At 42.9% G+C, this 24,111-nt stretch overlaps 1 protein-coding gene across 1 annotated transcript; it reads left to right on the top strand.

The window, feature by feature from the left end:
- Positions 1–1,136: 1,136 nt before the first annotated feature.
- dcaf15 (DDB1 and CUL4 associated factor 15) lies at positions 1,137–24,111 on the top strand. The gene is made up of 13 exons (XM_060855132.1): positions 1,137–1,221; positions 6,233–6,330; positions 7,872–8,016; positions 10,450–10,556; positions 11,505–11,641; positions 11,737–11,907; positions 12,856–13,692; positions 15,932–16,020; positions 18,070–18,198; positions 18,851–18,933; positions 21,609–21,713; positions 21,845–21,960; positions 22,973–24,111. The coding sequence occupies exons 1-13, from the start codon at positions 1,147–1,149 to the stop codon at positions 23,026–23,028; spliced, it is 2,148 nt and encodes a 715-aa protein (XP_060711115.1). The 5' UTR covers positions 1,137–1,146; the 3' UTR covers positions 23,029–24,111.

Here is a 24,111-nt window from a genome sequence, read left to right as displayed (position 1 = left end):
TGAGGGTGAACAGAGGGGGGTGTGTGAGGGTGAACAGAGGGGGGTGTGAGGGTGAACAGAGGGGGGTGTGTGAGGGTGAACAGAGGGGGGTGTGAGGGTGAACAGAGGGGGGTGTGAGGGTGAACAGAGGGGTGTGTGAGGGTGAACAGAGGGGTGTGTGAGGGTGAAGGGGGGTTGAGGGTGAATAGAGAGGGGGTGTGAGGGTGAAGGGAGAGGGGGGTGTGAGGGTGAAGGGAGAGGGGGGTGTGTGAGGGTGAAGGGAGGGGGGTGTGAGGGTGAAGGGAGGGGGGTGTGAGGGTGAAGGGAGAGGGGGGTGTGTGAGGGTGAACAGAGGGGGGTGTGAGGGTGAAGGGAGGGGGGTGTGAGGGTGAAGGGAGAGGGGGGTGTGTGAGGGTGAACAGAGGGGGGTGTGAGGGTGAAGGGAGAGGGGGGTGTGTGAGGGTGAAGGGAGGGGGGTGTGAGGGTGAAGGGAGGGGGGTGTGTCAGGGTGAAGGGAGGGGGGTGTGAGGGTGAAGGGAGAGGGGGGTGTGTGAGGGTGAAGGGAGAGGGGGGTGTGTGAGGGTGAAGGGAGGGGGGTGTGAGGGTGAAGGGAGGGGGGTGTGAGGGTGAAGGGAGAGGGGGGTGTGTGAGGGTGAACAGAGGGGGGTGTGAGGGTGAACAGAGGGGGGTGTGAGGGTGAACAGAGGGGTGTGTGAGGGTGAATAGAGGGGGGTGTGAGAGTGAATGGAGGGGGGTGTGAGGGTGAAGGGAGGGGGGGTGAGGGTGAAGGGAGGTTGAGGGTGAATAGAGAGGGGGTGAGGGTGAAGGGAGGGGGGGTGTGAGGGTGAATGGAGGGGGGTGTGTGAGGGTGAAGGGAGGGGGTGTGTGAGGGTGAAGGGAGGGGGGGTGAGGGTGAAGGGAGGAGAGGGGGTTGAGGGAATGTGCGTCAAAGGGCGAAGTGCGCCGCCGGTCCTGCAGGGGGCGCTCCCCTAGCAACCGGGGCGACCTGCACTCTCAACCAAACTCGCTGGCGGCCGGCCTGATGGACGTGCGGCTGTCCAATGGGAGGGCGAAATGGGGGCGGGGTCGACCAATAGAAAGCAGGTCCTGGCCGTGCCTAGCAGGTTAGGTGGCGCCCGGGGAGTGTGGGGGGGGAGGGGAAAGAAGATGGCGCCGAGCTGGAACAAGCGCCCGACTGCGAGGAAGAAAAGCAATGTCCTGAGGAATTTATCCCGGCTCAAGGTACTGGAATGGGGGCTCAGTTAATAACAAATGTGCATTTTGCCGGGTGAATCCCACCCTCCCCCAGTAAGACGGAGGGGGGTGGGGAAGGAAAGGTGGAAATAACCCCAAACAAATCTCCCTCTCACCTACAGCAGCATCATCCTCAAATAAAATCACCAAAATAGAATAATTAATCACTTTCCATTGACCAGGGTTGATTAAAGTGCGTCATTTACATTGCAGTTTACTGCAAATCGTCTAGAGCACCCATAAACTGTGATCACCCCCATCATGTTTTATTGCTTCAATTCATTTCAACTGCAAATCACTGCTCCAGTGTTGTATAATACGGAAAGTTGTTTGTTGCACTTGCTTCCATCGTTATTTTTGTGTTATTATTCTTTAAACTTGTCAACCCCGACTAGAGTCATAGAGATGTACAGCACGGAAACTGACCCTTCGGTCCAACCTGTCCATGCTGACCAGATATCCCAACCCAATCTAGTCCCACCTGCCAGCACCCGGCCCATATCCCTCCAAACCCTTCCTATTCATATACCCATCCAGATGCCTCTTAAATGTTGCAATTGTACCAGCCTCCATCACTTCCTTTGACAGCTCATTCCATACACGTACCACCCTCTGTGTGAAACGTTGCACCTTAGGTCTCTTTTATGTCTTACCCCTCTCACCCTACACCTATTCCCTCTAGTTCTGGACGTCCCCACCCCAGGGAAAAGACCTTGTCTGTTTACCCTATCCATGCCCCACGTGATTTTATAAAGCTCTACAAAGGTCACGCCTCAGCCTCCGACGCTCCAGGGAAAATAGCCCTAGCCCGTTCAGCCTGTCCCTATAGCTCAAATCCTCCAATCCTGGCAACATCCTTGTATATCTTTTCTGAACCATTTCAAGTTTCACAGCGTCTTTCTGATAGAAAGTAGACCAGAATTGCACGCAATATTCCAACAGTGGCCTAAACAATGTTCTGTACAGCCACAACATGACCTTCCAACTCCTGTACTCAATACTGTGACCAATAAAGGAAAGCATACAAAACGCCTTCTTCACTATCCTATCTACCTGCGACTCCACTTTCAAGGAGCTATGAACCTGCACTCCAAGGTCACTTTGTTCAGCAACACTCCCTAGGACCTTACCATTAAGTGTATAAGTTCTGCTAAGATTTGCTTTCCCAAAATGCAGCACCTTGCATTTATCTGAATTAAACTCCATCTGCCACTTCTCAGCCCATTGGCCCATCTGATCAAGATACCGTTGTAACCTAAAATAAACTTCTTCGCTGTCCACTTCACGTCAAATTTTGGTGTCATCTGCAAACTTACTAACTCTACTTATGCTCTCATCCAAATCATTTATATAAATGATGAAAAATAGAGGCCCCAGCACCGATCCTTGTGGCACTGTGCTGGTCACAGGCCTCCAGTCTGAAAAACAACCCTCCACCACCATTCTCTGTCTTTGAGCCAGTTCTGTATTTAGATGGATTGTTCTCCCTGTATTCCATTTGAAAACAAAAATTCCAGTTTTGAGATCAGGTCTTTCTGGGGCCATCCAGTTATTAGAAGCACGCAGAATGGAATCAGACCCTTTTGTCCAACCAATCAGTGCTGACCATGTTCCCTACCAAAACTAGTTCCATCTGCCTATGCTTAGCCCATATTCTTCCACATCCGCCCTATTCATTAACTTAGCCAAATGTCCTTTAAACATTGTAACTGTACTTGCCTCCATCACTTTCTCTGGCATTTGACACATGAACAACTGTAAAAACTTTCCTTTCCCTTTTGAAATATTTCTCCTCTTACCTTAAAAATATACCCCCTAGTATTGAACAGCCCCCCCTCCCCCCCGGGAAAAGACCCTTGTCATTCACCTTATCTATACCTCGCACGATAGTAGACTTTAGTAAGGTCACTCCTATGCACCAACAGGTTCGAGACACAGCTTATTCCCTGTTGTTAATAGACAGCTGAATAGACATCTCTAACTTCAAATCTCATGTTGGCTTTGCTTTTGTTCACCTTCTGTGCAGCTGTAAATTGTATGCCTCGTTGTGTTGAAGTATCCTATGATCTGTATGTCATTGTATGTTATGGTCTGCCTGTACTGCTTGTGAAACACTGTACTTCACTGTAGTTAGGTACATTTGATAACAATAAATCAAATCAATTTCCATTGACCTAAGGCTTAAAGGCGCACTCTTTCAAATGCTGCCTTGATCACAAGTCATTCACTCTCACTTCACCCTCTTAAATTCATGTTTAGGCCAAGGAGGTAATAAAGCCAGGAGCGTGAATTGGCCATGCTAAATTGCCCGTAGTGTTAGGTAAGGGGTAAATGTATGGGTATGGGTGGGTTGCGCTTCGGCGGGTCGGTGTGGACTTGTTGGGCCGAAGGGCCTGTTTCCACACTGTAAGTCTAATCTAATCTAATCTAAGTGAGTAGGTTAATGCAGAGTAAGTGCTGCTTAATAGCACGGTTAATGACCCCTTCCAACACTTTGCCCTCTCAGTCTACTCTCAATTAACAATAGTTGGCCAGGTTGCATCCGGAATCTGAGAATGATTTGGCTCTTTTCAATTTGTACAAGGCATTTCAACTCAGCTCTACATGGGTTGGCTGAGATATTAATATATATCTATTCAAATAGATAAACACCTGACGGAGAAAGCAATATGCTGTTGAGCTGAGAGGTTTGTGTGAAGCATGAATACCTTTGTGGGCCAAGCAGCTTGTTTCTGTGCTGTAGATTGTCATTAAAAACAGAATGTTTTTGAATTGTGCCAAAGAAAATTAATCATTAAGTGCCATGACTAGAATATGCCCTCAGTATTTCGAGCACTGTGTACCTTGTAAGGTGTAAGTAAATTAATTAATAATCCTCTGATCATTGCCTTATTACATCCTCTTCATTAGCTTGGCTCCATCGGTTGCAAGCTGGCCTGGAAAGTATTTCTGGGATTGAGTACTCAAATTAGCTAACAACATTCCGTGGTAGCACCAAGGGAGTGCCACTTTGTCAAAGGTGTCGTCTTGCATAGGGTGTGTTGAACCAGGCTTTGGTTCATGTTGATGCTACAGTACAAACATGAGGTGCTGAGATCTTATCATTTTCTCTTAGCTAGTACCACCAGACATTAACTTAATTACATATTTGGGTCACTGTTAATGGGATGTTAATGATGTAGAATGGATTCTGGATCTGCCTCTGCACATCAAAAATGAAATGACTCTATAACCTGCTGCAAATATTCAGCATTGAGTAGTGCAATGGCTGAGATAATAGTGGTTCACCTCTGGAGCCAGAGTTTAAGTCCTTTCTTTGCAAAATGAGTTTGAGTGGTTTTTGAGTGGCAAGTCTTGGTAGCGTGCCTCTTTCCCCACCCTAGGTTTAAATCCCATTCCAGAATAGATGACTAAGGAAGGTATGTCCATAATGTGGCCAAACTGGTTGATTTTCAATCTGTAAATCCTTCTAACAGATGCCAGTGGCAGGTGGTAAGGTTGAAGAGTTTCCTGGTCAGCCGTGTGCTGCAAAGAAATTGGAGCCCACTGTCACCGTCCACAGTTGCATAGTGCGACGTGCATGTAAAAGTGTTTGTGGAATCTTGCTGAGCCTGTACTCGTTTCTGCTTGCAGTGATTACGCTTCAAAATAACTGCATCAGTTGTGAAATAGTATGGGACATCCCAGTAGTTGTGAAATACAGTATAGAGATGTACTGCAGAAATTCACCAAGGCTCCTTCAATAATACCTTTCAAACCCACCACCCATATCACCCAGAAGGACATGGGCAGCATGTTGCTGCACCATCTGCACGTACTCCTCCAAAGTGCTCACTATCTTGACTTGGAAATATTTTGTCATTTTTTCATTGTCGCTGAGTCAAAATCTAGAACTCCTTCCCAACGGTGGCACAGTGGTTAGCACTGCTGCCTCACAGCGCCAGAGACCTGGGTTCAATTCCCGCCTCAGGCGACTGTGTGGAATTTGCACGTTCTCCCCGTGTCTACGTGGGTTTCTTCCCACAGTCCAAAGATGTGCAGGTCAGGTGAATTGCCCATCGTGTTAGGTGGTGGGGTAAATGTAGGGGAATGGGTCTGGGTGGGTTGCGCTTCGGCAGGTCGGTGTGGACTTGTTGGGCCGAAGGGCCTGTTTCCACACTGTAAGTAATCTAATTGTAGGTGTCCCTACACTCTAAGGACTGCAGCAGTTAGGGAAGGCAGTTAGTACTGGTCATTGAATACTTTCCCAGCCAGTGACACCCACATTCATCCTGTGAATAAATTCTAAAAAAGATAGGCTTGCAGTATCTTTTTATTTTCCCATCAAGTTGTTTTACTGGTTAGCAGTTTTTTCTTAATTACCTACTGGTTTAAATTTTAATAAATGCAGAACTTTAGGCTAAATTTTCTTATTGGCAGGTTAATGAAGAAAATTTTTAAATTAGCAGACTTCTCCAGACTTATTTTTGAGTGAGGAGTTGACCATTTAGATGTGGGAGATGATTTGCTCCAAACGTTTTTCAGTTCTAATAAATATGTCAGAGGTTTCTATTGATTCTTAATCCAGGTTTTAATGGGCACAAAGACTATGAAGGAGTTTGTTTCATAACCAGGAATTGAATATTATGACTTTACAGCAGGGAATTGCTCTTGGCATAATCAGGATGCCCTTGCAGCTTATACTTGCATTGATTATTAATTTATTAATTAAAAGCTGAGCTTAGAAGTTCCAACAGTTTACTCTGGTCTGACAGAATCTTCTTGATCATTCTGCCCTCTAATAAGGGGGTCATGATGAGGAGTGAATGGACAGTCCCAGTTTAAGTGAATGGGTGATGTTTTCTTTTACCAAGCAGTTTGTCATTATCTGGTTGGGTTAGGTGAAGGGCTATGTGAAATCGCAGGTAAAATATTTGAATTCAGTTCTTATCCAAACGAGTACCAATTATCATGTGTTCTTATGGCAACAAACAAATGTATCCTTTTTTTTCTTTGACAGATAACAGGCCAGTTCTCTCACCGAATGTTTCAAAATTTGCCTCCCATTCTTTGCGTTCCCCTGAAGAATATTGTGGATGATGATTTTTTACTAGCTGGGTATGTGAACTATTTTCTAAGTCAGTAGATATTTTCGTTCTGGCTTTTTCAACCTTTTGTTTTAAATGTAAGAAGAGTTTTGAGATCATTCATTGACTTAGCTTGAGGAGAATGCCAGGCTCCAGGCTCTTGCCGTTATTCTGTGAAATACCAGTGGGTTCACCTGCAACATTGCACCATTGTGTGTGGAAGCGTTAACCCTTCATTTTAGGCAGGCCTCTGCAAAGGACTTTTCAGACAAATGCATTTGTTTTGCTCTAGTACTCATAGCATATATGAGGAGATTGAACTAAACTCTGCAGTATTTAGCTCTTAATATCAAAATTTTTATTATTTGCCTCTGTGGTGCAAAAGTTTCTGAACAGAATGGTTTTCCCTTGCTGGGGTGCTCCATTGAAATTGCAGACTATGATAAAGATAATGAGTAACGTTCTAATTTCAGATTTGACCTCCAATCTCCACAAAACTACTCACTGGGTTCGTGACAGGCAACAATTCAGCAGTCTGTAGTTTCTCTCATTGTGTTTATGGTAGGGCTGCAATCTACTGGGAGCCTATTGCATGTCCTCAGGATTGTTGGATTTGAATTTTGACCACCTATCTGTGCAATTTGACTCAGTTATTCATGATGTAGAAATGTTCAAAGTGCACAACCAAATGGTTTTCCTCATGGGTCAGAGAATTTAACTCATGGGTATGTGGGAACAGAAGGATGCTATTCAGCCCCTGAAGCCTATTCTACCATTCGTTATATAAACGGATGGCCTGATCAAACAAGCCTTGCAGATCGGGAGGTTTCATTTCTTGGTCTGTGCTGAGTGAAAATGATTTCATTTGGGCAGAAGTACCTAAGCTGCAATACATCTCAGTTTCCTTATGTTTGACAGAAATAATTATTTCTCCACGTGCACAAAATGATTACTGTAGGATGTAACAACTCTCTCCTGACACACACACACACACACACACACACAATCTCATTCAATGCAATGATAACCCAATGAAATTTGTCAAGCGAAGTTGAATGGAGAAAATGTGTTCCTCCCGGTGATTCATGAGCAAAGTAACTAAAGGGCAACTGTGTGGAGTTACACTTGATTAAACAACCAGTGCTTTCAGAGCCGAGAGTGTGGTGCCGGCAAAGCACAGCAGATCGAGCAGCATCCGAAGAGCAGGAGAATCGACATTTTGGGCATAAGCCCTTCATCAGGAATGCCCGAAACATCAATTCTCCTACTCCTCTGATGCTGCCCGACCTGCTGTGCATTTCCAGCATCACAGTCTTGACTCTGATCTCCAGCATCTGCGGTCCCCACTTTCTCCTAACCAATGCTTTCAGGTAAGGCAGAGAAAAATTAGGCAGCCCACCCAAACATTGGTGTTAGACTTGAACAAGTAGATTTCATATGTGTCTGAATGTTTTCTTGGATTTTGGATGTCTGAAAAGCTCATTCCTATTAATCAGGAATTGTAACGTTCATTTTTACTTTCTGTAGTTTAATCTGTCTCCATATTCCCTTGTTCCCATTCCCTTACCGCAGTCACATATTCCTTGGCTTTACAAAATGTGGTCGGTATGTGCTGTCCTACACTCGGGATGTACCAGAGCAGGATATCGATGAGTTACCATACTATGTGTATTACCTGTACTGGTGGAAGTTCAACATCCATGACAAGTTGAAAAAGGTGTGTATCAAAGGTTTCCTTGTAAAGAAAGAATACTCTAAACTCCAGCGCTGAACCCCTTTGTCTTGACATTGTCCATTTTCTCTGTCTGATGGCCTTGTGTTGATCAGTTTTAGTTTCTTAATAACAACTTGGATTGATCAAGTGCCATTAAACTATTAGAAGTTGAAGATGTTTCACAGAAACAAATATCAAACAAAGTTTTGTACTGAGTCACCAAAGGAGGTATTGAGACAGATGATGAAAACTTTGGCAGAAAGAAAGGTTAAGAAGTGTCTCTAAAAACAGGCAGGAAAAAGAGAGGTTTGAGGGTCAGATGGGGCATAAAGAGAATAAAGGAGATTCCTATAAATAAATCAGTGTATAACATTAAGTCACGAAACATGCAAAAATCTATTACATTTCTCTTTTTTCTGCTCTTCCAAGTTTCTGATATTTTTTTCCAGTATGCATAACTGTGCTTTACAAAGAAAGGAACAAACTAACACAACGAGGTCGATGACTGCTGCTGTCCACCCATTTCAGTTTGGAGATTTCTCCATTCTCTGAAAATGTTGTAACTTGTGGGTTGCTGGAGGGCTCCAAGATTTCCTGATTGCATGGGTTTTTGTTCCTGGGAGTCTTCCTAGTTTGTGCAATCAATTTTGTCCTTGTTAAACTGCACTCTCTGTTTTACATTCTATTTCTCTTTGGGCTGCTACAATTTGATCATCTCTCTTCTTATCTTAATCTCTTTGCAAGGGCATGTTCACTCCTGGACCCAGTATTTGAGCTGACACTGTATTTTCCTGCCATCTATCTTTGTACTTCGTGTTTGCAATCCATGGACCTAACCACCTGCTCATCATTCAACTTTTGTATTTTCCAGTGGCCATCTCTGCTCGCTCTTATAATGGTTACATTTCTCCATTGACTAGGCCCCTTCTGGTAAATATTTGACTTAGTAGCCAATTTTGGTAATTGTCCTTCAGGGCTAATGGCATCATTAATGATCAGAATTGAGCTGTCTGTCATCAGGCAAACTGTCAGTTGCAGCAGTTTGATCCTCCTAGCTGGGCAGTCACTGGTTATGAGAGGTAATTGTCTCCTCTCTGCAAATCTGTAACATTGATGAGTGTACGTGAACAGTCTGATTTGTGGGGTTTCCAATATTATCTTTTTGTCTTTACCAATAATCTCCAGGGCTTTCCATTCTTTAAGACCCTCTCTTTGTATAATAAATCTTATCTTCCTGGTTGAAACTGGTTTCTGATGGCCTTAAGATTTGCCAAATTCTTTGAGACGTCACCTTCAATGAAAGCCTTTCTGCCTGCATACAGTGCATTCAAATGCTCTATAAACATCAATCTACTTTCAAACCTTCCCAAGCTGAGGGCTGATCACTTAACACCAAAGGAACTTCTGAATTCATGCCAAAGACTGTATCCTGCAGCCATCTACAACAAATCCTTAGCATGGACAGCCAACACTAGTGCAGATGATATTTTATAGTTTGGCTGATCTGCTAAATTTTAATCAATCATTCATTTATAACTGCATATTTCCTTTCACCTACCCCATTGCTGAAAGGGCTTTCTGCTGCTGTAGTCAGAACTATTATGTTCATATTTGGACACAATCCCCAATTTGTGGGTGAACAATCTTGTGCTGCCAAAACCCCTCCCCAATTATTGGTGTTAAATTTTGTCGCTGGTCCAAGTCAAGTCCCCATTCACTTTTTCATTCCTGTATCCAAGCTATTTTCCTATCTTTCCTGTGTATTATTATTGAAAAATAAAATCTGATTTCCAAATCTTCAAAACGTAAAATGAAAATGTATTTTTCTTTATCCCATACCATTAAATCCATAGCCACTACCTCTTTAAAATCTGTTGCTAAGGGCAGACTTGGTATCGGCCATGATATTTCGATATTTCTCACATATCTCTCACATCTCTCACATTGTGGGCGGCACGGTGGCGCAGTGGTTAGCACTGCTGCCTCACAGCGCCTGAAGACCCGGGTTCAATTCCCGACTCAGGCGACTGACTGTGTGGAGTTTGCACGTTCTCCCCGTGTCTGCGTGGGTTTCCTCCGGGTGCTCCGGTTTCCTCCCACAGTCCAAAGATGTGCGGGTCAGGTGAATTGGCCATGCTAAATTGCCCGTAGTGTTAGGTAAGGGGTAATGTAGGGGTATGGGTGGGTTTCGCTTCGGCGGGTCGGTGTGGACTTGTTGGGCCGAAGGGCCTGTTTCCACACTGTAAGTCTAATCTAAGTCTAATCTAATCTAATCTCATCTCGTCTACGAACTTATCATGTTCCCACGTGTCTGTGCATATATATATATGCTTGCTACATTTGACCGCATACTAATTTTAGAAACATTCACATTCTGGAGTACTCAATTGTACAAGAAAAAGCAAATCTTTTAATATTTTTGTTGTTGAACTTTAGGTGAGGCAAGTGCACCTGTTCAAAGATCAGGAAGTGTACAGCGACTTGTACCTCACAGTGTGTGAATGGCCAAGCGATCCCTCAAAACTTATCGTATTTGGGTTCAAGTGAGTATTCATGCCAACATTTAGGAGGTCCTTCAGCCTGTCTAGCTTGACATTTGATCCTGGCTAATTTGTATTAGCTCTGTCTACCTGCCTTGATTGCATGTTCCTTGGTTATCTTGCCTACTAGAAAATTATCACTCTACTTCTAAATTTTCATTGACTCCCCCAGCTTTGTGAGGAGCAAGTTCCAGATTCCCATGACTATTTGTGTGAAATGAACTCATCCGGAACAGCCTAGCTCAGATATTAAGGTGGTGCCTCTCTGTTATGGGCTTAATTGATCTTCCAGCCATGGTCTCATTCTGATGAATCTCAGTCCACTGCACCGTCTATATCCTTCCTGACTGCAATGCTGAAATGTTTGTTTCAGTGGAAGTGATATTTCAGCAGTTGGTGTTTCTAGCTTGTTTGGAAGCTGCTGCTCTGAAAATTTTCAACCTTCTCCTCTGCTGCAGCAAACCTGCTGAGATTTGGAGTCAATTGTTAAATGTGGTTCAGCGGGAAGCACGTTTTCCTCTGAGTGAGAAGGCTGTCAGTTCAAATCCCACTCAGGAGGCTGGAGCGCAAATATCCACTGAGTTGTTAACTCCACTTGCTTGACGTTAATGCGTTTAATGCTGTTTGAAGTAAGGAGTTACCCTTTTACCCTAGTCAATATTTCTTCCTAAAACAACATACCCAAGGCAAACTAACCCATTTTTCTTTTTTGTGGAATCTTGTTGTTCTGGTATCTTTTTGTGCAGTGTGTTTTTCTCCTGTCTCTGTTTTTCCCTTTACCACATACTACAGAGATATGTGACTGACTGACTGACTTGTTTGTTTTGAGTGTTAGGTGTGGGATTGGGAGGGGTATGGGTGCAGTTTTTGTCCTTCCTCCGGCAAAGTTTTAAATATATAATATTTTCATCCCATTATATTAAATCAAAGTTCTGTTTTCTTTTAATGCAGTATCCGCTCAGTGAATGATCTGCTGATAAACATGGTGATGAGTGATGAGAATGATCGAGATATTTATATTACAACAGTTGCTACACCGCCATTTGCATTCTGTCCTGACTGCAAGGATATGGCTTTGCTTAGCACAGGTATGAAGAAAGATACTTATTTCACATTAGGATGTCTGTTAAAGCTGTTATACTTCACTCTGCTCAGACCTAACTTGCTATTGTGTCTTTTGCAGATGAGCAGAATGCCTACTGTCTACAGCATGGCTTCATGCTTCACACAAAGTACCAGGTGGTGTATCCCTTCCCCACATTTCAGCCTGCCTTTCAGCTCAAGAAAGATGGAGTGGTGTTACTCAACACCAGCTACTCTCTGGTAGCCTGTGCCATATCTGTCAACACAACAGGTATGCCATGACTGTTGATTTAGGAACCTAGACAGTACGTATGAATGAGCTAGTCACAGGTACAAAAAAGGGTCCAAATTATTTTAATTCAGGCAGAAATATTCCTCTCTGTTCACTGAAGCAGCCATTTCCAATGCTGGCTCTGGGCATCTACTTAAGGGTAATCTGTAACTCGTTAGCAACACTTGGGATGACCATTGGTCAAATCCTAACCCTGAGACCTGAGTGCAAGATTGAGATGACACTGCCACTGGTATTGAAGGTGCCTAACTTTTGAATGGGTATTAAAATGCGTTCTCAGATCCAATGCCATTATTGGAAGGAGTTTTTCTTTTGATGTCAAAGTTATGCTGTCGTTGTAAAGATTTTATCATAGGAGAACCACAGTTGTGTTTTTTAAATGTATTGACAAATCTTTGCTATACTCCACCCTCTTAATGATTGTCAATACACATAAAGTTTCTCCCTGGTTTCTTTAGAATCTAGGTATAAATACACCTCTATCCTATTGGGCATTGTAACCCCAGTCACGTCCCCAATCTGAACCCAGCCACCCTGTGTAGAATTCCACCAGCGTCATTGGCTTTCCTGTCCAACCTGAGGCCACTGTGATTGATTGTTATGCCTTAGCTGCCACAACCAACTGAACTCAACTAATGCAGCAATGTTGGTGAAATTCACCTGATTGATTAAAATAATGGAGAGCAACAGATCCCACTGGTCCATCAAGGCTGCTTCGTATTCTGGCTGAAACACCATGACAGAATGCTTCCTACCCTTCTAGCCACTGGTAGAGACAAAATAACCAGAAGGAAACACAGGATTAAAGAGAGTGAGATATCTGTCGGGTCACCTGTGTTTTTATAGTAAAGTTTATGCGCTAATTTAACCAGCTGTTCATTTGAAATTTACTTGACAACTGTTCTGTCTTGGCTTTCTGTGTTTCAGATGAGAAAGGGCAGATTCTCTACAGTAAGAGTAGTGAAAACACTGCACCTCCAGGTCATTCTGAGCTAGATCCTAATCTTATATCGCCAGTGATGGATGATGTCATGTCGAGTTATCATCAGTGTGAAGCTCCAAGTCATCCTTCATCCAGCCATGAAGGGCCAAACTGCATCCTACACAAAGCTGACCCAACCAGCTGTGCGCACACTGAATACTGTCCTGAGGAAATGCTGAGCTGGGAAATAAAAAGCTCAAAGCATGGTGGACTGGCAGCATGTAACACTTCCCATGGTGAGCGATCCTCTGCTGCCGGTAAAGCGAAGGAGTTTGCAGCTGACATATTTAGGCGAGCGAGAGCTGCCACCAACACCACAGAAGTATCGGGTAGTTTAAGCCAAGCTGGCTCCAATCCAAAGGAAGGTGTTCTACAAGGGCTCACCACAGACGACTGTCACAAGGTCTTTGGTACGCAGAGAAGTGAGCTGTCCAATTTCACACTCTCCTCTTGTTCTTCTGAAACAAAGTCAGAGATTCAGTGTTCCAGTTGTGTTGCAAACACCTCTGCTTCTGCCTTGAACACTGAGCATTCACATTTACAACTATTGAGATGTTCTTGTCCTGCACAGCACTGGAATCCTGCACTGGGTAATGGTGCATTGCCTGCTGCTGAACTGAGGACTGAAACGGCAAATGAGTTGATTCAGTGTGAGACAGGTACAATGAACAATACTAGCAGCCAACACCATGAAACTGCACAAACAGAGCCTGGGTATGTGAACTATATAAAGCTGCATTATGTTCTGGAGCCTTCTGGTATGGCTGCAGATGACGATGATGGTGAGTTATGTAGCAGTGTTAAAATATTATTTATGCCTCAATTTTTGGTTGTCAGGATACTGTTTGCCTAATTAATTTGCAATAATGTTGTGATTGTCCACTAGTTTTTCCTGCTTTCCTTGTCAGAATGCCCTTTGCAAGATTCTTCCCTGGTGATGTGTTCACTGTCGATCTCAAAATGATGAGTCAGCAGAGAACCTGCTCTCAGTTCCTTGCTCACACCACTCTGGTATTATTGGAGGGTGCTTGAAATCAATGGGATTGCCTTTTGGTAATTGTGAGCACTAATTCAAACAACTCTCAATTCTTTCATTGGAATCATCACCATTCTTTTGTGAGTGTTACCTCTCTCAATTCAGAATGCTGTGTGTTGAAGTTTAACTCCTGAACCTTGAGCACACACTTCTCAGCATAGTACTACGGTCATCCCATATTTCAGATATGCTGCCCTTTGAATGCAGCTCACCAAGATCCCTTCTGCATGTTTCGGGGATGTGTGAGGTCCTACAGCACTTGCACTCAGTAAAGCTGAGGAATGCCCTGTGACCTTAGTGAGACTTGGTGAGTATGATGTAACCAGATTCCGACCAATCAGTTCCTGGTGTTTGTGGGATCTTACTATATCTAAGTCAATTAACATATTTCCCTACAGCAGTAATTGCCATTAAAGTTCTTCATTCACTAGGAAGCCCTCTGGAATGTGAAAAGCTTTTTTTTGTAGGCAGGAGTTAATGACACTTCTGCAGATCCAGCTGCTGATTAAATCTCTCAGGACAATTCCCGTTCTGTGAAATCTAGCATCCTGTCTTTAATTTAAATGCCAACATTCCAGATTTGTTCTTTTTCACTATTTTCTTTTGAATTGCTGCAGTTGTGCTGGTGGAGGTGCTGGAGATTGGTCCATTTGAAGTGATTGCAGGATTATTAAGCAATGCTGTTGCTAACTCCTCCTTGCTGTGTGCGGCCAGCCTTTTGCACCCATGTGGTCACAGGGTTGCACGTGTGCACCTTTTAAGGCAACCTACTTGTTCCCTACACCGCATGTCCTTAGTTACTGGGTGCTTAAGCAGCTCTGAATGAGTGTTGTTCAGCAACATCTCAGAAGCAGAACGAGAACACTTCTACTGCAGCAACAGTTTGTTTTTGTGTTAAGGACAATTTTGTGTCTGTTGTTGTGGTTCTGTTCGCCGAGCTGGGAGTTTTTGTTGCAAACGTTTCGTCCCCTTTCTAGGTGACATCTTCAGTGCTGGGGAGCCTCCTGTGAAGCGCTTCACAGGAGGCTCCCAAGCACTGAAGATGTCACCTAGAAAGGGGACGAAATGTTTACAACAAAAACTCCCAGCTCGGCAAACAGAACCACAACAACGAGCACCCGAGCTACAAATCTTCTCACAAACTTTTGAATTTTGTGTCTATTGGGAGCTGTGGCGAAACACAGCAAAGCCACTTATCACTGTGCAGAACATTTTCTGCTGTCACAGTGTTGGGAATTTAACTCCAACGCTTGATGAGCTAGAATTTTCATCCAGTTTCATTTGCTCTTCCTGCCTGTCACAGACCAGACTTTGAATTAATGTTTGGGTTTATTCTGGTGTTCCATTTCTTCCTCAATCATTGCTTAATTCCAGTTCTCTTTTAATATCCAACTATTCCCAAATCTTGCCCATTTCCAAAAAGGAAAGAGTCGCTTCCTCATGTTGGAATGCTAGCAATAACTTTCCTTGACAGTTTGCTGAGCTACAGGCAGGAGGAAACAATGTGGGTTTTACTTATTAAGTAAGTTTCCTTAATCTTTAAACATTGTCACACCAAGTAATTGGCAACAAAATCACTATTCAGTTCAAAATCACTATGTTCAAGCAGTGAAAGGGTCAATTTTGCAAGCCATCTGTTAACCACAGAAATTTTCACTTCCATCTTCAAGCTGCCTGAGCAGCACATTCTCATTGGCTTCCATACCCATCACCGTGCATTCGGATAGCTCATCTTCCATATGATTCTGATGCAACAGTAGGTGCATCTTAGCTCGTTTGCATCATTGTGTCATTAATATTTGCATGTGTTACATCAAAGGATTAAACTGAGGAAGTGTAGCTCTGTTTATGTGAAGAAAATGTTTACCTAATTGTGTGATTTGAGGATCTCGAAGGATTTATTTAATCTTGCAACTTGTGAATAATTAGTTTGCTATCAGAGGAATTTGTTGACGGGAGACTAAAGCAGATCTTGTTTTTCACAGGGTATGATGATAAGATCTCACTGCATTTTGTAGTGACTGACTTGAGGGGAAGGAATCTGAAACCTGTTAAAGAAAGTGCTTTATATCAGGTAATTTAACCAATGTGCAATAAATCCCTGGCAAAGTGCAAAGGGTACAGAACTATTGGTGCAGTACCTTACAAAGTGGTAAACCACTGCGTGCTCTAATTGCAGGCACTGTCCAGCAACCTGGTGTGTTGTCACAATGATTACCAAGATGGGGTGTGTAATACTGAAATGGAAAAGAGGTTAGCAGTGAAAGTTTTAAAGATTTCATTCTTGCAAATTTGTTTAAAGGTGGTCTTTTGCCTTGCCGGTAGTGAGTTACTGGTAATTTGTTCATCAGTGGTCCTTGATGGGAATAATTTGAATTGTGGTTGTGACGAGAAGTGTGTGATTAATTATAGAGTTTTTTTGTCGTGTTTTTTGGATTTTAGAATAGTGGAGTATAGGTGGGTTACATTTTGTGGAGTTTTTTTAAAGAAATAACGAGGTCAGGCAGTCCTTCTGAATCAGTGACTTAATCTGAAATGCGAGGAGAGAATAGGGACCTCTTTGGAGTGTTAATGAAAAGTTGTTTTTGCTATGTTAGTTTACAACATTGACATTGATGGCCAGTAGCTTGTTTTTCAGCTCAGAATAATCAAGGATTGATTTTAACTTTGAAAATTCAGAGATTGAAAGCTTTCTGCACAGCTCAGAGGAAACCAGACCAGACTCGGATACAAATATAGTTTTCCACCTGGAAATGAGTACAAGACGGTAGAAAGGCTTACTTTGTGAACTTTTCAAACCAGGGGTGTTTGGTTAGAAATCTGCGATTGTTTAAAAACTGTGGGTTAATGTAAGAAGACTTGGCAGTTCACAGGAAAGGGCTTGGGAGAATTCATTAAGTTGAACCAGAGTTTTGATGTAGTGATAGGGGTAATTTCACCAGATTTGAGTCTCTGTAATGGATTGTGTTGGAAGACGGCATAAATCTTTGCTTTGCTGGGTGATTGAAACTCTTCTAACTATGTGCTGTATCTAGATAGCTTGGTTTTCTATATTTGTTGCTGTCTTTCACGTAATAAATTTCTTTTCTGTTGTTAAAGAAACTTTGCAGCCTTATGAGATGTTTGGTGAATGACCACCACATTAATATTTTTTAAAAATGATCAATCAGCCCAGATTTCATGTTGGAATCTGACTTGTCCAGTTGTACTATCAGCTGGGAACGGAATGACATTTGAGTATTTCAATTTGTGCATTTCTTTTGTAAATTTCTGAAGTGGAAAAAGTGAAGTCTGCAGATGCTGGAGATCAGAGCTGAAAATGTGTTGCTGGTTAAAGCGCAGCAGGTCGGGCAGCATCCAAGGAACACGAGATTCGACGTTTCGGGCATAAGCCCTTCATCAGGAATGAAGATGAAGGGCTTATGCCCGAAACGTCGAATTTCCTGTTCCTTGGATGCTGCCTGACCTGCTGCGCTTTAACCAACACATTTTCAGCTCTAAATTTCTGAAGTATCAGTATTCTGTACCTAGTGACAATACTGCACTATAACAGGCACAGCTCGAAAGTAGATCGCCTTTATTACTGTCTGCTTCTGGCTGTAAGTATTATGGTCCCAAGTTTATCATCTTCTCTTGGTGAATATTAGATGAGGGCATTCTGGGCTGAGTTGACTTTGTGATTAAAAAGTGGTAAATATGCTATATCAGTGAACAAATTATTGTGAATAATTAAACTGTATTGCATAGAATTTGTATATCTTTACAGATATACATATTGCAGTACAGAACTGGAATTATCAGCCTGCATTCCTTGTTCTCAAGTCTCTGGAGTGGAACTTGAACCCACAACCTTCTGACTTGGATGAGAGGGCTATTCAGTGAGGCGCAGCTATTGCAGTCTGGCGTGAATGTATGCTGATATACGTTGCCTACTGCGTAATCAAGGTTGCTGTATTGAGAGGAGGGAGTGGGGTGCGAGGGTGGATTTATGTTTACCACTTCTCATTTCCATGAGAGGAATCTCTTTAGTGTGACATATGGCTAAGACAGATACATGACTGTCTTGTGCCTGGCCTTTCTCTATTCCCTGGCAACCCATCTCCTCTATCTTGTGCATTTCCAGGGCAAGTACCTCACTGTGGAGCAGCTGACACTTGACTTCGAATATGTCATTAATGAGATTATCAGGAATGATGCATCCTGGTCGAAGCGATACTGTTCCTTCAGTGACTACGATATTGTCATTCTCGAGGTAAGTAAATTTAGACCGGACAAGCAATGTGTTTTGGGACAGCCTGGAGTAGGACATGGCTTCACAGTAATTCTTAGTGTGCTGAGTTTATAGATTGAGGGACTTTTGGGGTAACGTAGTCTGTTACTTTAATTGATCTAAATAAGGAGGAAACTAGAAACTGTGTAGATTTCTTCTAGTGTGATAAATTTAAAAAGCTTTCAGATGGCTACAAAACGAAGGCCCAATAAGTTTGAGTTTGTAGGAGTAGTGTTACTGATCAGTAATCTGATTTTAATACAGCAGATGCTGGAAGGTCACATTTTTCTTTAAAGTCCTAGCATTTCCTTGTTTTAAGCACCCACACCCACACTCTCACCCACACACCACCCTTGTGCACACCCACCCACACACATCCCTGCAATCCTCCCTCTCCCACCCCTAACCCCCTAATCCAGCCCATAAGTGCCCCCAACCCATGCTCCCTTTTCTACTAAATAGTCTTTTGGATATCTTTATACTGACTTCATAAAAGGCTGTGTTTGGCAAATTGGAAAGGTGTGCCCCTAAACCAGTTGATTTCAGACTAACTACAGTGCACTGAATTCTTGCTTCCTTGGATTTTGGGACTGTCATGAACATCAGTATGATAGTGATCTGTTTCTATTTCAAGGTGTGCCCTATAACCAACCATGTCATCATTAACATAGGACTGCTACTTTTGGCTTACCCTTCTGATGAAGAAGGGCAAATAAGGTAAGGGAAATTAACTTTGTGTGTGTGCTGTTCACTTATAGACCTGTTGGATTTGCATTATATGTTTAATTTCTGTGGGAAATCTGAAATGTTGTTCCTTTCAGGATTTATTGAGTAGGTTTCCACACTGACCTTTCCAGCTGTGGGATCGAGATCCAGTCCAGGCTGATGAAATACAAGTTTTCTAGCTTTGTTACTTCTAAAGGTGGAATCTGCAATGAATTTGAGCCCAGTTGGTAGTTCTTGCCCGTACTTGTAGAGATACAGTCTCAGTTTGGCATCAGTTGATGTTAGATTGTCAGTCTGCCTTGTGGGTGTTTTAGATTAGATTAGATTACTTACAGTGTGGAAACAGGCCCTTCGGCCCAACAAGTCCACACCGACCCGCCGAAGCGCAACCCACCCATACCCCTACATATACCCCTTACCTAACACTAGGGGCAATTTAGCATGGCCAATTCACCTGACCCGCACATCTTTGTGACTGTGGGAGGAAACCGGAGCACCCGGAGGAAACCCACGCAGACACGGGGAGAATGTGCAAACTCCACACAGTCAGTCGCCTGAGGCGGGAATTGAACCCAGGTCCCTGGCGCTGTGAGGTGGCTTGGATCAGAATTGGAAGTGCTGGGAAGCTGCTGTCGGACTTCTGCTCTGAAGTTGGGCTTGCATACCTTGTTGGGAGAGAGTTGACCAGCTCTATTCTATTCCTGCTTGTGTTGTAAATAACCTAATAATTAATTTCCTGGTGTAACAGAATTTAATGCTATAAAGACTCAAAAAGTCAAAGTTGCTTGTTTTGCAAGAAACCAAACTGCAATAGTGTGCAATTTTCACTGAGGATGGTGTTAGGGAGACTGCCAATCCCTGCCACATTTCCCCATGGAAAACCCTGATGAGTCAAAGTCTACTTGCCAGATCTGAATTACAGGAAGAATGTGATTGCACTGGAGGGGATACAGAGGAGATTCACCAGGGGTGGAAAATATAAGTTGAAGAAAGATTGGGTATGCTTGCATTGTTTTTGTTGGAGCAGAGAAGGGTGTGTGGCATGGACAGGGTGGACAAAAAGCATGAATTAAATCAACTGAGACTGACAGCAGTTCCTGCTGCATCCCTATGCCAAACGTCCTCCAATCAGTCAGTATCCTCTTCACATGTAATGTTAGTTGGTTGTCCATTTCTATGTTTGGTTTTCTTGCAACCAAGTCATAATGAGTGAGTATGATTCAAGTTTAGACATGTTTAATATAGGAACGCAATACAGAAGGTCCATTCTATATAGTACTGTAGATTTCAGGAATTGAGAAACCACTGAGCTGTAAACAGCAAGTAACAATTTGTAATCACAATTCACCTTTAAATTAAAATGTTCCAAAGCACTTTACAGAAGCTTTACCAAAACTTAATTTTTTTGTCAAAGAGCTGGGTTTTAAGGAGCATCTTTGGAGATGGACAGGCTGAGAAGGATTTAAGGCCCAGGGATTCTGAAGGCACAGTTGCCCATGGTGTGGGGGGCGATATTGATTCGGAATGTAAGGAAGCTAGGACTGGAGTGTAGTGATCTTGAAAGTTGTATGGTTGGAGAGCTTATATTTGAATATATAAACAAGGTCATATATTTAGTATGGCTGAGAAAATTCAAAGATCAAAGGACCTTGCAGCACAGGAACAGGCTCTGCGGCCCTCCTAGCGTGCGCTGACCCAGATCCTCGATTTAAACCTGCCGCCTATTTTCTAAGGATCTGTATCCCTTTGCTCTCTGCCCATTCATATATCTCTCTAGATACATCTTAAATGATATTATCATTCCTGCTCCTACCAACTCTGCTGGCAATGCATCCCACCCTCTGCGTGAAGAACTTTCCGTGTATATCTCTCCTAAACTTTTCCCCCCTCAGTTTGAATTCATGACCCCTAGTAATTGAGTCCTTCACTCTGGGAAAAAGTTTCTTGCCATCCACCCTGTCTACACCTCTCATAGTTTTGTAGGCCTCAATCAGGTCACCCCTCAACCTCCTCCTTTCCAGTGAAAACAATCCTAATCTACTCAACCTCTCCTCATAGTTAGAACCCTCCGTACCAGGCAGCATCCTGGTGAACCTGATGTTCAGATACATAAGAATGGATGGATGTGTTATGATTTATTTTAACCGCCGTATGATAGTAGAGTCAGTACATTCTGGAGCAGTAGCTCATTTGATCTATGGAAACTACTACTTTCACAGATCATGTTTCCTTTTTGTCAGCTGAAGGAAATGTCCACATCAATATTCCCTTGGCCTCAAAGAACATAGAACAGAATCTTATAGCACAAGCAGAGGCCATTTGGCCCATTGTGTCTGTGTCAACTCTTTGAAAGACCTATGTAATCAGTTCTACTTCTGTGTTCATTCCCACAGGCCCTGTAGTTTTCACTCCTTTAAGTATATATCCTCTCCTCTTCATTAAAATTATTATTGAATACCAGCTCACACTCAAAGAGTGAGTTGCAGAATTCTAGACTAAAATTTTCTATTCTGGCTAGCTACCACATTGTAACTCTGGCAGTATGTTCCCACTCTCAGCCATTGTGTATTACAATTTAGTTTTGAGTGTGCCCCAAAACAATCCTGTGTTAGTAAGCTGAATGTGTATCTGTGAAATATTATCAAACTCTGTCACTGATTTTTCAGACCTAAGACCTATCATACTTGTTTGAAGGGCACATGGAATCTAAACACTGGTATCTTTGCAACTATGGGAGTTGGTGACTTAACTGCGGTACAGGGGCAAACAAGGTAAGTTACGTAGTGAATTTCATTCAATAAGACCTTGGAATGAAAATTTAGACTTATGTACCTCTCTCTCTCTCTCTCTCTCTCTTCCCCCTGTTCCCCCATTCTCCCACCTTGGCAATCATTTTATATAGTGGCAGTGTTTGGAGTACCTTCCGGAAAAGCTGTGTTGATATAGCAATGAGATGGCTGGTCCCTGAAAGTACCTTTCGCAATGTCAACAGAATGACAAATGAAGCTCTGCATAAAGGTATGTTTTTGTGCCAAGAGTGTGCGTGCGCCCCTAACCTATGTGTAAACTTATTGCAATGCAGCAACGCCTGTGATCTAACCAGGGACCATTTGTAGCCTGCTTTCTCCAGTTCACCAAGCAAGCACATAGTTCCAACAGTCTCAATGCCCCTATTGCTTGGTTGAAGGATTTTGCCTGAACTACCATTTACGACTGCTATCTTTTTGATTCTGCAGGTCAAAGAAATTGAAAGAGTCTTGGTGGGGGTGAGAGTTAACAACAGAATTGAATTCTGGGCATGTCACTTACATTTTGCTCATCTTTTGAGGAAGTGTCTGATGAACAATAAAACAGTCCTTTGTGGGGAATCTCTGGTACAGGTAGTTCTTCTATAACACGATGGTTGTATTCTTGTGCAACCCCGCATTATAGAAAAATCATGTTTTAGAAACAGTGCTTCAAGCGTTGGCAATGTAATTGCGTTGCCGCCAACACACGTTTTAAAAGCTTACACTTTAGAAACAATGTCCCCAATTCGTCAATCGTGTTACAGCGAATTTGCATTAACGATGCGTGTGTTATAGTAGAATGACCTGTGTATACCTGTGCCCTGTCACTCTGTGCTGCAGTTAGTTATGATACATCATAGCCAGCTGCTCCAAGACAAGGGTAGTTCAGTTAATGGTCTTGGGCAAAAAGCTCGCCAGGGTTTGAATAGCTGCACTCCAACAGAGTTGGATCACAGGGTTTTACCTTCAGGTCATGTATTAAGTCTTCAAATCCATTGTCATAAGGACGGGTGAGGATGGATGGACAGATGATCACCCCACACTTCAAAATGTCAGAGGCCTGGTAAACCTGCTCCCAGTGGCTCATAATCACATGACCATTCTGTTTGTGTTGGTTTTCAATCTCAGTGGCTGCCAGTGAGTAACTGGTCTCATTAGTTCCAGATCTGCATTGAAATCCCAGTCTGAACAGCACAGTGACCACTCATGGTGATTCAGTTTCAATGTTGGCTTTTCTCTAGGCCGCTCGCTGAAGCGTTTGGCAGACAGTGGTCGCAGCATGTGGATTGTCCTGTAGTGGTGATGATTACCGCCGTCCATTTCACCTACGATTATTTAAAAGGGAGCAAAGAAGAGCCCGAGTTTCAAGAACAAAGTCAGCCACAAAATGGTGGTTTAAAAAATTTTATATTTTTAAAGCAGCTACCTCTTCATTCAGTTTTTTTTTTCAATCATTCCTTCTAAGGCCCAAAAATGGCGCCAGGCTCTTGGAGGTTTTAAAATATGTGAACTTTGTAAAAGTTATAAGATCTTCCAAGTGTGTGCAAGATATCAGATATTTTGGGGTTTTTGAGGGTGATACATATCTCACAACTACTGCCATCCCACCCCCATACCAAAGTGTTGATGTCTGCATTACCTCACATCTAATTTGGAATTTCGTTAGTCTGTGTTATGTGAATGTCTTTTGAGAGAATCCAGACCGCTGAACTGAAGTGTTCATCTTTTTTTAAATGTAGTTTATCATATTTAACACTATTTAGGATCTCACTTGAAAATGCAAAGAGCTGGATATATTCCTTCCTTAAATCCTCCCAGTTCATTTTTTTTCTGACCAGGAACAGTATCTGTCACTGGAGGTCATGTAAACTCTGCACAGCGAAGTGAACATTCCCTGAGTAAAATAACCCTGTGGAATTCTTGGTTTGACAGGATTCCAGGTAGAGGTGTAACAATTCCATATTAAGCTGTTGCATAATTTGTAATATGTTCCTCCCCTGTGAACTTCAATAAAATATAAAGAAGTTTAGTGTGAGTGGTGTTTTTTGTTTTGGGAGATATAACGATGATCTAGACTGGTCTAAGTGGTCGTTCAGTTAAACATACCATGTGCTAATGGTTGATGTTTCAACACCTCAGTAGCCTGGCCATTACATACTGGTCTGTTTGGTGTTTTTGGTCTAGATGAGTCTTCTTCCACACCTCTTCATCTCAGTCATCAACATATCCCTTTATTCCTTTTGCCATTATGCTTCTAGAGCTTTGTCTTATTCACCTCAACTATTCCATGTGTTAATGGGTCCCACATTCTCCCTGCTTTGTGTAAGAAGTTGTGACTGGCTTACATTTTATGGTCCACTTCTGGTTTCACCTGCAAGTA

The sequence above is a fragment of the Hemiscyllium ocellatum genome, chromosome 45, assembly GCF_020745735.1.
Source record: "Hemiscyllium ocellatum isolate sHemOce1 chromosome 45, sHemOce1.pat.X.cur, whole genome shotgun sequence".
Classification (NCBI taxonomy): Eukaryota; Metazoa; Chordata; class Chondrichthyes; order Orectolobiformes; family Hemiscylliidae; genus Hemiscyllium; species Hemiscyllium ocellatum.
This window is presented reverse-complemented; position numbering and strand designations above follow the sequence as displayed.

Excerpts from the sequence above, each read along its gene's own strand:
- dcaf15 (XM_060855132.1), top strand. The coding sequence starts at position 1,147 with ATGGCGCCGAGCTGGAACAAGCGCCCGACTGCGAGGAAGAAAAGCAAT. Across the intron at positions 10,557-11,504 it reads CTTATCGTATTTGGGTTCAA|TATCCGCTCAGTGAATGATC; the intron begins GTGAGTATTCAT and ends CTTTTAATGCAG. Across the intron at positions 11,642-11,736 it reads TATGGCTTTGCTTAGCACAG|ATGAGCAGAATGCCTACTGT; the intron begins GTATGAAGAAAG and ends TGTCTTTTGCAG.